Source organism: Xenopus tropicalis, chromosome 9 (assembly GCF_000004195.4).
Source record: "Xenopus tropicalis strain Nigerian chromosome 9, UCB_Xtro_10.0, whole genome shotgun sequence".
NCBI classification, from domain to species: Eukaryota; Metazoa; Chordata; class Amphibia; order Anura; family Pipidae; genus Xenopus; species Xenopus tropicalis.
Window position 1 is genome coordinate 56,003,545 of NC_030685.2, and position 15,600 is coordinate 56,019,144.

Here is a 15,600-nt window from a genome sequence, read left to right on the forward strand (position 1 = left end):
ATTTACTAAACATTGTATGTATCTTTTATATATAGAATGAAAATGGCCTAAAATAATTATGGTGAATTTAACAAGAAGAGAGGCCTAATTTTCTTGAAGGTAGAAATTGGCAGTCAAGAGACCTTAAAGACTACTACACAGTACATAAGTATAGACCATCAAACACAAGAGCAACTATTTCTTGTGACAATCCGTTGTCAGTATTTGCTATAGTTGCGGCAGCTAAAACTACCAGAATTATTGAATAGTCCTCCCTAAATAAACAGGCTGGAAAACCTAAAAAACAAATGCCGAAGGAAATATAACTAAAATAGATGCCATGCATTTTAGCTTCCAAAAAACCCAGAATTTAGAAATGGACAAGCGCTCAGTACTAGTGATGAGGGAATCTGTCCCATTTTGTGAAAAATTAGCAAAACCACAGAAAAATTTGCAGAAAATTTACAAAATGTGGGTGTCGCGACGGCGCCTATTTTGACACATCTGTGCCCATTTCGACACAATCATGCCCAGTTTGCCACGGGTGCACTTATTTTGCAGTGACCGCACCCAAATTGCCAGTCGCGTCAAATTGGGCACGTTCATATCAAAATAGGCTTGGCCACGTTGAAATGAGTGGTAAAATGGGCACTGTCTTGTCAAAATAGGCACAGTCCCGACACCCGCGTTTCGTGAATTTTTCTGTAGTCTCAAAATATTTTCAGGGAAACAAAATGGCCTATTTTGAGGCAACCGCACCTGATTTGATGCGGCCGCCAAATTTTTTTGATGCATGGCAAGTTTTTTTGCAACAAATTTTTGCTGACATTTTGCAAAACAACTACTCAGTACATACCAAGGGGTAAGCTGCAAAATTAAACACAGCCCATTAACCTTAAATATCAGATAAGTACCCTTTCCATCTTTGTTTTCTCACAGGCTCCATCAGATACAGATATTCATTATATACTGAGCACTAATATAATGACTATACATAGACTTCTATAAAAGAGAAAAGGAATAGCAACTATTCCAGATGTTGCCTAATAATCTCTTAGATTTTATCACAGCTAATTCATGCAAATGGATTTTTATCACTTAACCTTGAGCTTTGTAATTTATTGTGTAGGATGGGGTTTCCAGAAGCCCAGAAAAACGATCATCCTTGCCAAGACCTTCCTCTATTCATCCAATCAGGAAAGTGTATGCAGACAAAGAAGACAACTCCTTATCTACCAGCACATCTGTCTCCTCCTCAGTGCGACGCACCACAAGTAGGTTCCAGACAGAAGTTGTGAAGTGGCTTCAGGCCTTTACTATATACAAGAAACATTAAGAATGAAGACACACAGATCTACTAGTAGCAGCTGCTTGTCATGGCTACTAAAATAGACAGTGCTGATCATTTACTGATAATTGTCTCTACATGTGTTTTAGCCAAGGCAATTCTCAGTATTTTCTATGGCAGGGTATTTTCTGGCGTTTAGTAGCCATGAAAAAGTAGCTGCCCCTAGTTGTTCTGTGTGTCTTCACGCCTATTCAGATACTTCCAAGCAGGCATTGAGTCCAGATGCCCAAACACATACAATGGACAGCTTTATTAGGAAAATATCAGACATGGGAAACATACAAACTTCTAGTAGGTCAGGTCAAGCTACAATTTAAGACACCAGGTTAAAATCCTAAATTATTTTTTTTTTTTTTTTTTTTTTTTTTAATGTGGAAATTCTGGCAGTGAATCCCCCAGCATACAGGACTTGCTTAAATCCTAGTACCTGTTTAGTAATTTAATTTCTCATTTGTGTTCAGGGTCTGAGCCTATCTGGAGTCGAACAGGAAAGAGTGGCACCTCAACGCCAACAACACCAGGATCTACTGCTATTACGCCTGGGACACCACCCAGTTATGCCTCTAGAACTCCTGGCACTCCAGGCACACCCAGTTACTCACGCACGCCACGTACACCTGGAACACCCAAATCTGCCATGTTGTACTCTGAAAAGAAAGTGGCCATGCTTCGCACTCCTCCAAAATCTCCAGCAACGCCAAAACAAATTCGAATTTTTCACCAACCTCTGCCAGACCTAAAGAATATTAGGTCCAAAATCGGTTCAACAGACAACATGAAATACCAGCCGAAGGGTGGTCAGGTGAGTACTTGCTATTGCTTATGTCATATTACAAACAAGTCATGTCTATTGTGTTGCATGGTAACTTGTAAAAACTACTTCTATTTGTTATCTTGAATTTTTTATAGAGATGTCATTGACACTGTACATGTACCATGTTCTCTGGGAAGTTGTTAAGATTCTAAGCTTAGGGGTTGTCACAAATTATCAAACAGAAAATGAGGTTTGCCTGTCATAGCAGCTGATGCCCAAAACATAATGTACAACATTTCTGCCCCACTTCTTTAGTTCTTTTTTAAGTAATTTGACTTTACTGCTCAGCTGCAAGTTGGAGTGGTATCCCCCCCCCCCCTCCCAGCAGCCGATCAGCAGAACAATGGGAAGGGAGCAAGATAGCAGCTCCCAGTAGGTATCAGAATAGCACTCAATAGTAAGAAATCCAAGTCTGGCTTGGGACTCCTCCAGTTACATGAGAGTAGGAGAAATAATAGGTTACCTGAAAGCTCAGACTTGGGCACTGCACTGAGATGGCACCTACAAAAAATACATTTGTTGGTTCAAAAATAAAATTTTAAATGCTAGAGTGAATTATTTGCTATGTAAACAGTGTAATTTAGAAATAAAAAGTACACCATAAAAATCATGACAGAATCCCTTTATGATGAAGACACCTGACTTTTACCTTTTTTTTCTTAAAACTTTTTTCTCATCTCATTTGAAGATGACACATCTTATCAGAAGCAAAATGGGAACAGCCTTGAAAGGGTCCCATAGGTGTGAAAAGGTCTAGTTTTTGTAAAAAAAATCAAACTTGACAATATGTGAAGTTTAACCATGAGACATTACTTCTTATAACATGAAACTGTGGTTTTTGGTAACCAGTAAAGGGCTTCTTCTGTAATGAGGCAAGATGAGATCTCAGGTGGCAGTTCATGAAAAACTGCCCCTCTGTGATAACTTTCATATCTTAATTGTTACTTTATTTAACCTGAAATATCACTTTTAGCTTAGGAGGGCCTAAAGTGCCCCTTTAATAATGTACATCATGTATTTCAGAATCCTTGTCCTAATAATTTAGCAAGTTTCCCCTTCAAACTTTTTTAAAGGGGTTTTCCACCCATAAACTTTTGCATAATAAAAGAACATGTAATTCGACACCACTTTTATTGGAAAGTACATTATTTACAAATTGCAATGGTTATAAATGTATTAAAATTTTATTTAGGGGTGAAATCAGTGTTTATCTCTTTCTGTTCTTAAAATAATGTGACAGGACTGTTCTGGTCAGCTGGCTTGCAGCATTGTTTCAGAGGTCAGAGCCAGGGGGGCAGAGAATATAAACACTAAATTACTTTGAAACCATTGGACATTTGTAATTAGTGTATGTAATAGTTGTCTAGGACTGCTATTGTCTTTTACTAGGCAGATTTTTGGGTGGAGGATTCTTCAAGTGAATGTAATAGAGTATGACTTACTCTGCCTCCCATTCCTTTAAGGTTAAAATATTAAATGAGAAGATTGATTATAGTGATGTTCAGTCTCGTTGTGGTTCCAAGGATAACATCAGTCATAATGCAGGGGGAGGACAAGTAAGTAAGAGCACACCTCTGTTTTGGGACCTCCTCCCCCAGTTCCTTGATACTCCCTCAAACATTCCTTCCAGGTTTCACCCTTTGTAGCTGCATTTTATATGTCAGCTCTGTCTTTAGTGTTTGTCTTGTTTTCACTCCCCTGTGAACTTCCAAACCTTTTCTGTTGACCTGAGCAAATTTTGTACAAACATTACCAAGGGAACAATATGAAACCTATTATGAACTTTAACAATATGAAGCATCTCCATTTACATCAGTAGTTGACTAGCTTTAATAGCATCCCTCACAAGCTGGTTAACGAAGGGCTTATTAATTAAAGCACGATTGACCACGAATGAGAAAAATACGTATTTTTTCCAATTGTTCATACGACTTTTTCGTGGTTTTCGTTATTTCCACTAAAAAGTCATATTTTTGGCATTCAAGCTTTGGTATCGTGACTTTTTATTTTGGCCAAGCTGTTGCTGCAGAGTGCCATTGAGTCCTATGAAAGGCTTCCAAAATCATGCTTTGAAGTTTCAAAGCCAGACCAAGAAAAGAATTTTCACGTAATTTTCGTGCAATCGGAAATTATCATGGTTACTCCAGATTTTTTCCAATCGTGCTTTTAATAGGCGAAAATTCGTGCTTTAATGAATGGGTCCCAAAAGGCAAATTTTATATGAAAAAACTCACCTGCATTAAGCCAAAAAAACTCAATCACAATGGAAATCACAATGTTTGATTCATTTTTAACCTTTTGGCTGTTTAAACAAATTTGAAAAATAAAATAGCTCAAATGTACAAACACACCTCCCACTGACTTCTATTCCAAGCTCAGCAGGTTTTATTTGCCAAGTTTTGCCATTCAAGATTGCAATTTTTGATTGATAAATCTCAATATCTAGATATCTCGTTGGAAAATATTTTTATTGAGATTTTCTCAAACTGCAGATAAAAAGTGATCTTGAATTTTAAAAAGGCCTAAAACGAAAAATAATTTACAGAATTTCCATTAGTGCTCATTAGTTCTACAACACCTGTCTGTAGTCAGTGCAATGGGTGAGACTTTAAAAAAAAAAAAAAAACTGGCAAAAATTTCTCCCATCACTACTCAGCAACACAGCAAAAGGATTCTCTGCAATTGTCAGACATGCTGGGCTGGAGGCCCTGGGCATTACCTTTACAGTGCTGAAGGGGGTATTGCAGGGGCCGCATCGCTAGTGTAGAGAACACAATTGCACTCTTTGCACTAGCAGAGACGAATTTCTGTTTTAAAAAACAAAAATTCGGCTCTTGCCAGGAGCGGCTTTTTGGATCCATCCCAAATTAATGGAATAATGTGATTTTGGCAAAAACTTTTGCTCCCACAAATTGGCGTGATCACGTTTTTTTGCAAATATGCTAGCGATCAATAAAAACAAATTCCATTTGTGGAAAAAAAATGATCGAGTTAAAAAACTCATATTAAAAATCAGACTAAACTGATTGATGTTTATGGGGGTGCTGCCCTTGGAAAATAAAAATAATCCAAGTATGATATTATTTGAGCTTCTTAATCATCAATGTTTGCTTAAGGTCAAGGTGCTGGGAATTCTTAAGACTGATCCTTTTGAACCTTTTTACTAATGCTTTCAAGATAAAGACTTCTTAGGTCTCCTCTTAATTCAAAGCTATTTGCACAGTCCTAATGCTTAGTGGAAGCTTGCTGCACTGGAGTCTTGTACTTTCACTCCCTCAATAAAACAATACTAACACTTTTTTGCAGATACTTCACCAGTTTCACAACTTTTTTTCAGTATCTGTCGCTTTTGCATTTATCTAATGCTATCCTTCTGTGTATGTCAGGTCCAGATTGTAAGCAAGAAGATAAACCTTAGCCATGTTACATCCAAATGTGGGTCACTGAAGAATATACGCCACAAGCCAGGTAAGACATGGGTATTAGCACCAAAATTGTCAAAAATAGTGTGTTTGGAAACAGACAAAACAGTTTCAGTCCGAACAACTTTTGAATATAGTTTTAAACAATGTCTTATCTAAGGCAGTATTATAGTTTCTGCTCCTGTTCTCCTCCCTATCCATCATGCAATCTTGTATTGTCTAATAAAAGAAATGGCACATTTCAATAAGCTCAGAAGGGAGCAATGTGTTGTGGGGGAAGTGGCGTTGTTGCCGCAGAGATGAGTCATTAGTAGCTTTTGCTGCTAGTAAAGATCTGCCTGATCCCTCCTACGCTGCTGGAGGATCAGACTGCTAAGTCTTTAAAGGACACGTCAACCCAAAATATATTGTTTTTTGCCTAATAAAATAGAACCTAATTCTAAGCAATGGTTTGACTTATTTGTATATATAATTGTATTAGACGTAGACTTTGGCAGTCATTTTCTGTTGTGGCTTTGACATTTGTAACAACAAGCTACCAGATTGACATAGTTACATATAGTTACATAAAGTTGAAAAAAGACCCATTAAGTTTAACCCTTCCAATTGAACCCAGCACACACAAACCTATACTTTGTACCTATCTATACACTCACATACATAAACCAACATCATACATATCCAACATCAATACTAACTGTATTCATTTAGTGTATAACTTGCATTTATGTTATTTCTACCAAAGTGCATAACTTTGCACTTTTCAACATTGAACCTCATTTTCATTTTGCTGCCCAGTTTTCCAATTTTGGAATGGAATGGGATCCCTTTTTGAATAACGGCACCGCATTAGCAATTCACTAGTCTCTCGGCACCATGCCAGACCTCAATGAATCCTGAAAAATTAAGTGAAGAGGCTTGGCAATCACAGCGCTCAGCTCATTTAATACCCTGGGATGAATCCCATCCGGTCCTGGACCTTTGTTTACCTTTATATGTTCAAGTCTCTTTTGAATTTCCTCCTGAATGACCCATGTGTCAGTAGCTATATTACTAGAATTGGGTCTATTTAAAGGGAAGTCTTCATTAGCTGGCTCCTCAGATGTATAGACAGATGAAAAATAAGAGTTCAAAATTTCTGCTTTTTTCTCATCAACCAACTTGCTAAGCAATGTTTTAAAGATATTCCATTTTCCTTCTGTGTCTAACCCTATGAAAAGCCTTTCCCAGTTGACACATTGCAGAGATGCCCTTATACTGGCAAAGTCTGCACGTCTAAAATTGAGTGTTTTAGTTACTCCCTTATAGCGCTGTCTCTGCAGCATTATCTCAAAGGAGACCATTTTGTGGTTACTGGTCCCTAAATGCTCACCCACACAAATGTTAGAGATGAGTTCATTATTATTAGATATCACCAGGTCCAAAATAGAATCATTCCTAGTAGGTTCTTGAACCGCCTGAAATAAAAAGTTGTCATTTAGCATATTTACAAACCTACTAGCTTTTTCAGACTTGGCCATCCCATTACTCCAGTCAGTGTCTGGATACTTAAAGACAGACCTGCCTTGCTGGAGGAGACTGACCTTTGCAACATTGTTTAAAAAGTAACAACCAGGAGTTCAGCAAATGTTGCTTTCAATAGCAATTACATTTACAAATAACTTTTAAACCACTAAAAATTTTCAATAAACTCACATTCGAAAGGTGCTTGGAATTATGTTTTCTTTTATTTGGCAAAAAGTTATTTTTGGGGTTAAGAGACTATTTTCTCGAAGGGAAAAAAGTCAGTATAATTAAAATTTATCAAAAAAGTAGATGTTATCATAGAAAGTTGGTTGGATTGATAGATATTTTCTTATTTCCTATATGAATGAAAATGTTTATTTGCTGCAAGCGAGGGAAGAAGAATCTATATTTTATTACCAGGTGATAAACTAGTCATTAAAAGCCCACTGATCAGTTTTCTATCACTGCGTTAATAACTATTTAACTTTTTTGCGACTTTTAGGTGGTAGATATTTGGTGATAAGAGATATTTGGTACCGTACACAATACAGAGCCACAAAACTGTGTGAAACATCTCCCACGTCAGTGTTAGATATATTACCTTAGCAATTTACATTGTTATAATATGGCAAATTATATACTACTTTAGGATTATTATTACATAATAATCTGAGGGACATTCTTTGTTTCATGGGGCCAGTTGTGTCTTACTGAGAAGCCTGAATTTCATGTTATTTGCACAGGTGGTGGACATGTGAGGATTGAAAGCGTAAAACTTGACTTCAAGGAGAAAGCGCATGCTAAAATTGGCTCTTTAGATAATGCCCATCATACGCCAGGGGGAGGCAACATCAAGGTAAGAAAACGTTTCAGTAAAGAAAGTAATACTTGTGAAGGGAAATGACAGGATTTTGTGACAGTGTTCTGTAAGTCATAGTAATGGGCCTATTTACTAATATTTTTTGTTTTCAAGAATAATGGTTTTTAGCACTATAAATCATATTAATTACACAACAACACATTGGGGGTCATTTATCAACACTGGGCAAAATTGCCCATGGGCAGTAACCCATGGCAACCAATCAAACCATTGCATTCATTGTTCTACCTGCAGCTGGCTTCGATAAGTCACTGATTGGTTGCTATTGATTACTGCCTATGGGCTACTTTGTGTTTTTGTGTTCTTTTCGTTTTTGTTTCTTTTGTTCATGCCTTTTCAATTTGGATCTTTTAATAAATGACATTTGTGGTTTTAGTGGAGATGAAAACCATTAAACCACTAATATCAGAATTTTGAAAATGAGTCTCTAAGTCATAAGAATATGTTTTTTTGTGGTGCCGTTTATAAAAATGCAATGACTTTCTTTGTGTGTGTCTACAAAGAATTTCCCAGAGGGGGCAAAGTCATCAAAAACCACCTGTTTTTCTAAGACAACAACTAAGTGCCAAGTTTGTAGGAAATGCATTTATTGCCAAAGCCCATACAGTCACGCACAACTTACATAACTGTATAACTAGGGGGGCCGTTTAAGTAGAGAGTATAATAAAAGACAAACCCCCATATGTAATTAAAGTTTGCGTAGGTGCAGAAATCTGTAGCAACCAATAATATTTTTGCTTTAAGACTAGTGCTCCCTGGTGATTGGTTGCTATGGGTTACTGCATCTGGGCTAAATTAGGGTCTTTTAGTTGATAATCCCAAAAGGTGATCATATAATAAAAGGTGCAAAGTTTTTTTTTCAACACTCTAATTATCTCTATAAATATATGTATATACATATGGAGTGTTCTATAAATGTATAGAAATCATTTTTCATTTTCTTTACTTTCTATGCAAACTGTCATTATCCACAAGCACAGTTAGAAGTAGGTAGCCAGTCACCGCTCAGCTTTCACACAGGAGAAAGCAGACAGCACTCGTGTTCATCTAGTTGCTGAACGGCTATTATAGGTTTTGCTATGCCCCTGGCGATATTTATCTGTCATGGTGATGCTGGGACCATGGGTGTCCACAGAGAATAACCTACGGGGAGGGCAAAGATAGCAAAGTTATGGGGCAAACAGGAACAGAACTGCCAATCACTGGAAGAGCCAGAACATAAGAGACTTTGGGGCATATTTATTTTAGTGTGTAAGCCAACATCATCTGTGTTGTTGCCCATAGCAACCAGTTAGTAATTAGATTTGAACATTCACCTACAAGTTGGAAAACAAAAGCTTGGCTTACACACTATAATAAATATACTCCTAATGGGAAAATACACACAGAATAAATAGAGGGGCTCAGACAGGGATTTGGTGGGTTTCTTTGGTGCAGCAGCTACAAATAACCATGCTCCCCCCCCTTACTTATGACACAATAATGCACACATGCATGCATGTCAGCCAACTCACACATATTTAGCAAAATGTGAGATTAGATTTACCACAGAAAAACTCACCCACCTTCTTTTCATTCCTATGGAATTTTCAGAAACGCATTTATCAAATGGCGAATTATGACTTTCATCTATTGATAAATACACTACTGAAAATCTCATAGGAATGAATAGAAAGTGGGTGAGTTTTTCTGTGATGCAGAACCATATTCTAACACAGTGTCATGCAGTGTCTCACACAGAAACCCCAGGGAACCACCATACACATAAGTGCACCTGTTGCTGCAACCGCCACTAGCACCCCTTACAGGTTTTGCTGCCCCCATTTCCCACTATGTACATGGATCAGCATGGATGAGGCTGTCTCAACAAAATGTGGGACCTACTGTACGTTGCCTGAGATACCCCCAAAACTGCATTGTGCTTTGCCCCACCCTTTAGCCATAATTACCCATACCAGTAAGATCACTGCTGAAGAAATGCATTATAAGCACATGAACTACATCCACACACGGCAGAAAGATCCCTGCAAACAACTGACAACATACCCCACATAACATAGCCCCAAATACACCAGGGAGAGCTCTGCTAAAAATGAATAGATTAAAAGCATTGCCTAGCATGACTACTGTTGCTTGTCTGGCTCTGCCTCCTGCATAGCTGAAACTTCCTTAATGGCTAAAGATGGCCAGGCATTGTACAGTCAAACGAGCGGCCATCTTTACATTTTTTCTTGCTTAAAAAGAAAGAGTTTTCGGGCAGTGAGCTGCCAGCAGGGCCCAGAAGAGAGGTAAGGGGGCTGTCAGCTATCATGTAGGGTAGCTAGTAAATGGGGCCACTGGCCCTGTTTGAATCCATACCTCCCAACATATAAAAACAGAAAGAGAAAAAAAAAGATCAGCTACATCCAGCGCTGTGAAAAAATTTTGGCCCCAAAATACCACACCAATTTTACAAAAACATACCCCAGATTTGCCAATATAATTATTATATAAAGTAGATAACAAGCATATTAACCCCAGTCCGTATAATCACTAAATTAAAAAATCTAACTAAAATATTATCCTTAGATATGCCAGTATAATTACTACAGAAAATAGAATATCTGCATATTTACTGCAGACATGCCAGTATCACTGTAGAAATGGCCAATGAACACTCCATTAACTCCGGCCATGCCAGTAAGATGAATGCGTAAATCAATCGATTGAAAACATTCCCTCATCTACACTTGCAGAGGCAGAATTTCAACAACAAAGTTCTTTCGTGCTTTTGCCACATTTCTTGTCTTTCTCACACTCTCTCTGCCTGGCTTCCGTAAAAGATCCAAGATTGCTATGTGTTCCACAGTGTAATATATGGCCATCTTGTATTTTTTCTTGAGGCGCAAGAAGCTTAGCGGAACCAAAGACAAGCAGAGCAACATGGGACATTTAAACAGCTGGGAACAGTGGGCTGTGAGCTGTAAAACAGCTGAGAGTTATGCAAAATTCCAGGGGGAAGTTTATTATCTACAAGGACTCCAAGGTCTTTCTCCATTATGGATTTGCCTAGTGCAGTCCCATTAAGGATATACGGGGCTTGCATATTTTTACATCCCAGGTGCATGACCTTACATTTATCCACATTAAATCTCATCATCTGCCACTTAGCCGCCCAGATTGCCAGTTTGTCAAGATCCTGCTGGAAGGATCCCACATCCTGGTTAGAATTGACTGGTCTGCAGAGTTTTGTGTCATCTGCAAATATACAATTATTTAGTAAGTCTGATTTTGATGTATCTTCATTTTTTCTCCACTGCAGATTGACAGCCAGAAGCTGCATTTCAGAGAGCAAGCAAAAGCCCGCGTAGACCACGGAGCTGAAATCGTCAGCCAATCCCCAGGCCGTTCAAGTGCTGCCTCTCCTCGACGTCTTAGCAATGTGTCCTCTTCTGGAAGCATCAATCTCTTAGAATCTCCACAGCTTGCTACTTTAGCAGAAGATGTCACTGCAGCCCTGGCGAAACAGGGCTTATGAATGTTCCACTTTAGCAGTGAATGAAATTAAATAATTATAAGAATATTATGAATATTAATGATTATATTTAAAGCATGAGCTCTTGGCAGGATTTGGGCTCAGAGCAGGTGTCATCCATTTCTTACCAGATCCCTATAAAAAATAAACCAAACACTAAACCTAAATAATTGTAGGGTTTTTACATGATATTCATAATGATCTCTCATATGCTACTCACAGAGTAGAGTTCCTGGCAAAATAATTAAAGGTATTTTCACAGTAGTTTATCATCAGTAATTGGAAGAATAGCAAGCTTGGAAGACAATATTAGGAGAATCCCAAAGCATAACCTAAATCACTGCTCTTGACTATACTTGCATGGAGCCCTACATTTCTTGTTGTAAGTTCAACATGTGCCTGCCAACCATCTGAACAAAGTTTGCATAAGAGCCATGTATAGTCAGAAAGGCTGCTCATCTCCCTGTTCAGTTTGATACTGGTCCAGCTCTTGCACCATTGAAACAGTCCCAGTAGGAAAATGATCCTATTAATGCTTTCTGCTTTTGAGGCTGAGAGGAGAATAGGTACACAGACACACACACGTTCAAATAAAGATGGCCGTTTCACTGTGGTGAAAAAGGTACCACCAACATGGAAAATGTGCATCAAAGGAAATAGGGAGCCAGTGTTGTAAGGGGAGACACTGCCAACATAAAAGCACTTGTTTTAAGACTGGAAACTATATATATTAGGTAGCCTCTTGGCTGCTCAAAAGGCCTGTGCTGCGTTTCAAGGCAATAAAGTGCAAGCCCTTTCAAGCAGAAGAGCTCATCAAAAATAACAATTAGCTTTGTGCATAGGCAAACATTTCCACCAATTTTTTTCCTTCCTGTTTGATACAGTATTATTATTATAGATGTATATATAGTTCTCTGTGGCCATATTTTCATTCACTCTCCCAAACCTTTCATAAACTTGAAACCTTTCATTTCTTACTCACAGTATCTGTGTCTGTTGCACCATTTGGTAAAGCAATTTTAGGTAGGCATAATTTAATGTTAGGAAGCTTCTCTTTTTTCCTATGTAAAAATGAACAAAAAAAAAACCTACAAAAATATATATACGTATAAAAAAAAAAGAAAAAAAGTAAAAACTAAAACAGAAAAAATCGCAGAGCTCTTTAGCATGAAATTGCTTTATGGGGTGCTGGGGAGCGTTGGCTGTCTTGGTTCAACTTCTTTGCTAGGATAGTACAAAAACAAAGTGACTTTGCTTTCCTCGAGCGCCTCATTTTTAAAGGGCTGCAGTGTGAGTCAATTCTGGATTTCACCCCTATAATTTGTCTTATTCCTTATTCCCTCTAAGAGAGAATCACAAACAAGGCTGTGCCTGTTTTATGTTCCCCATTTGTTAAAGCTGAAATTGCATCAAGATTGCACTTTTGTAAGCAGGTTGACATATTAGTATTAGGGGAGAGTGATTACAAGACTTGTTTGTAAAAGTTTTAGGCTCTGGAATAATTTAGAGTAAGTAGTAGCCAAGTTTCAGCTGTATTACATTGTATCAAACTGTGGACAGTTTTGCATCTATATCAGTGAATGTTTGATTGTACTCTTTATGTCAAAGTAGCTTGCCTCTTAATGGGTAGCAGGCTTTCCGCACCAGAACTGGTCTGAGTTAATGTTCTGCAAATGCCTCTTAAGTTTATCAAAGGATTCATAGATTCAGCGAGGGGACATATGCTGTGTCATTTCAGTTTTTCTAACCAGTATATTGCTAAAGGTTTAGATGGCATTTTTAAAAAGCTGCACTTCCTCAGTGAACAGACTGAGCTTGCATGCCAACCCACATTACTGGCATATTTAGTGTCATATAACATATCAGTATCTCTGGTCTGTGGCTTTGCAACTGTTGCTACACAGTTCCCAGCAATAAAAAAGGTATAACTGACAGATTAGGCTTGTCGGGCAGAGAGACAGAGCCACACCCTTTATAGTGATTGATTTCCCATTTATGACCATACCAGTGTGTTTGAGCAGAGCAGATGTGAGGTACATTCAACTCTGCACAAAGAGGGCAGGAGCATATGTTATATTAGAGACCAAGACTTTTTAGCCTATGAAAATGGCCTGTTAAAAAGTTTTTTAGTATGAAGGTGCCTTGAAAGTAGACCATTTATATTAGCATATATCAGTAGAAGCCACCAACAGGCAACGTTTCATATTCCTTTTTGTCACATCCTGATCAGATCAATAAAAGTGTCTGGTACCAGTTTGAACTAGAGCAGAAATATAGCCCTAGTGACTATAAGTCACTGAAATTCAGAATAGATAATACTAAATTGTAATTGGTACAATAGTAAATTTTGTTGAAGGGCCATTTAAAACAGGACCTTGCAGGAACCAAATGCCTAGAACCACACATCATTAATCACTGCAATAGCCTGAGGTGCTTGCACTTTCTCACACTGTCATCAAATATATATCAATATATATATTTATATGCACTGCAGATACATCGATACATCACAGTATTGCCCACAAATAGGCAAATTAATTATCAGAGACATATAATGTGCATCCAGTTTCTATCTTTTAATATTAATTTACAGAGGGAGCATAGCCTTCATTAATGGGCAAGCATTGGTTATGTTAGTGAAGGAACAACTAGTCTCCTTTTGTCTATACAGAAACCTAGTTATAAAATGCAAGCACCTGGCCAAGTTTGAAGAATGTTGTTCCTTCTTAATCTGAATGGAAGAATATTCCCATCTATATACTTGTGTTGCTAAGAGCAAGGTACCCAGCAACAACTTTATCGAGCAAAGTGGCTATTTTATCCAGCATAGAGAGAACAAAATGATTTTCCACTCCACTTTAATATCCTTATGAATTACAACTATGCTTTGCTTCTGTACTTCTACTATCCAGTGCAGTTAATCGCCCATATTTCCTAAGCATTTTAGGTTATATATATATATATAGATGGCATTTACACATCAACAGAATATAGAAGCAGTGGAGTTAATTCAAGTAGGTTCTAGGTGAAATGGCCCTTTGCACCCAACGCTTATTCAAGTGAGGATCTCCTGGCGCAAAGTCAGATACCAACCCTTCTGTTTTACTGTAAAAATACAATGCTAGTTGCTACAGTGTTCTAACTACATATGCATGAAGGCAAACGTGCAGCACAGGAGCAAATCGGCTGCAGTATATCATAGTGAATACATTTTTGATTGATATGTATATTTTGAGAGTTTTGCTCTAGAGCTGCCTTTTTTACATTGTGATCTATCACTCCTCATTAAGTAAAAAATGCTGACCATGGCAATTTTGATATTGGTGGCAATCATTTACAGTATATTTAATGCACTGGCTAAGCAGCAGGGTCATCGGTGGCTGTGCCGTTTCTCATTGTAAGATAACGATAAATGCACATCATTTACTAAAACATTTTTGGACAGTGTTCATTTAAGGGTAAACAATTGCCCCTTATAGTGTTTAAATACATTCAGCCCAGCTTCACTGTGTACCAATTCTGCTTATAATTGCAATACAATAAAGTAAATATTTTTATTTTATTTAAATTGGGCCTGCAAGTATGTAAAGAACCCATTTTCTACTGGGGAAATGGGTTGGGATTTTAAGGTTCCAGGGTATTGCAGACTCTACTATGAAAACCAGCTGTATTTACTTTTTTATTCAAATGGATTAGTACTTTCTAGGGTGTGCAAAATGCACTCAGTAATGTAACCTTCAAAGACCAGTGAAATCCACCTCTCAACTTTAGCAAATGGGAAAAATACTGCATCGCCCCCTGTGCTCTGTTTCCAGGGGTGCATAATCCTGACCCCCTGCCCAGTAACTATATACCCCTGGGGTATAACCCCCTGCCCAGTAACTATATATCCCTGGGGTATAACCCCCTGCCCAGTAACTATATATCCCTGGGGTATAACCCCCTGCCCAGTAACTATATATCCCTGGGGTATAACCCCCTGCCCAGTAACTATATACCCCTGGGGTATAACCCCCTGCCCAGTAACTATATATCCCTGGGGTATAACCCCCTGCCCAGTAACTATATACCCCTGGGGTATAACCCCCTGCCCAGTAACTATATACCCCTGGGGTATAACCCCCTGCCCAGTAACTA

The 15,600-nt window shown here is 38.1% G+C and overlaps 1 protein-coding gene across 16 annotated transcripts in view; it reads left to right on the forward strand.

Moving 5' to 3' along the window:
• map2 (microtubule associated protein 2) overlaps positions 1-15,025 on the forward strand; it is a 149,459-nt gene extending 134,434 nt beyond the window's left edge. For 14 of the 16 annotated variants that reach the window (XM_031892777.1, XM_031892782.1, XM_031892781.1 and 11 more), the window contains 6 exons: positions 1,109-1,253; positions 1,789-2,129; positions 3,605-3,697; positions 5,528-5,609; positions 7,813-7,925; positions 11,251-15,025. In XM_031892777.1, the coding sequence (XP_031748637.1) occupies positions 1,109-1,253; positions 1,789-2,129; positions 3,605-3,697; positions 5,528-5,609; positions 7,813-7,925; positions 11,251-11,466 (990 nt within the window). In that variant the 3' untranslated portion in view covers positions 11,467-15,025. The remainder of the gene's footprint in view (positions 1-1,108; positions 1,254-1,788; positions 2,130-3,604; positions 3,698-5,527; positions 5,610-7,812; positions 7,926-11,250) is intronic. The other 2 variants (XM_031892779.1, XM_012971040.3) reach the window with 1 other exon arrangement.
• Positions 15,026-15,600: the final 575 nt, after the last annotated feature.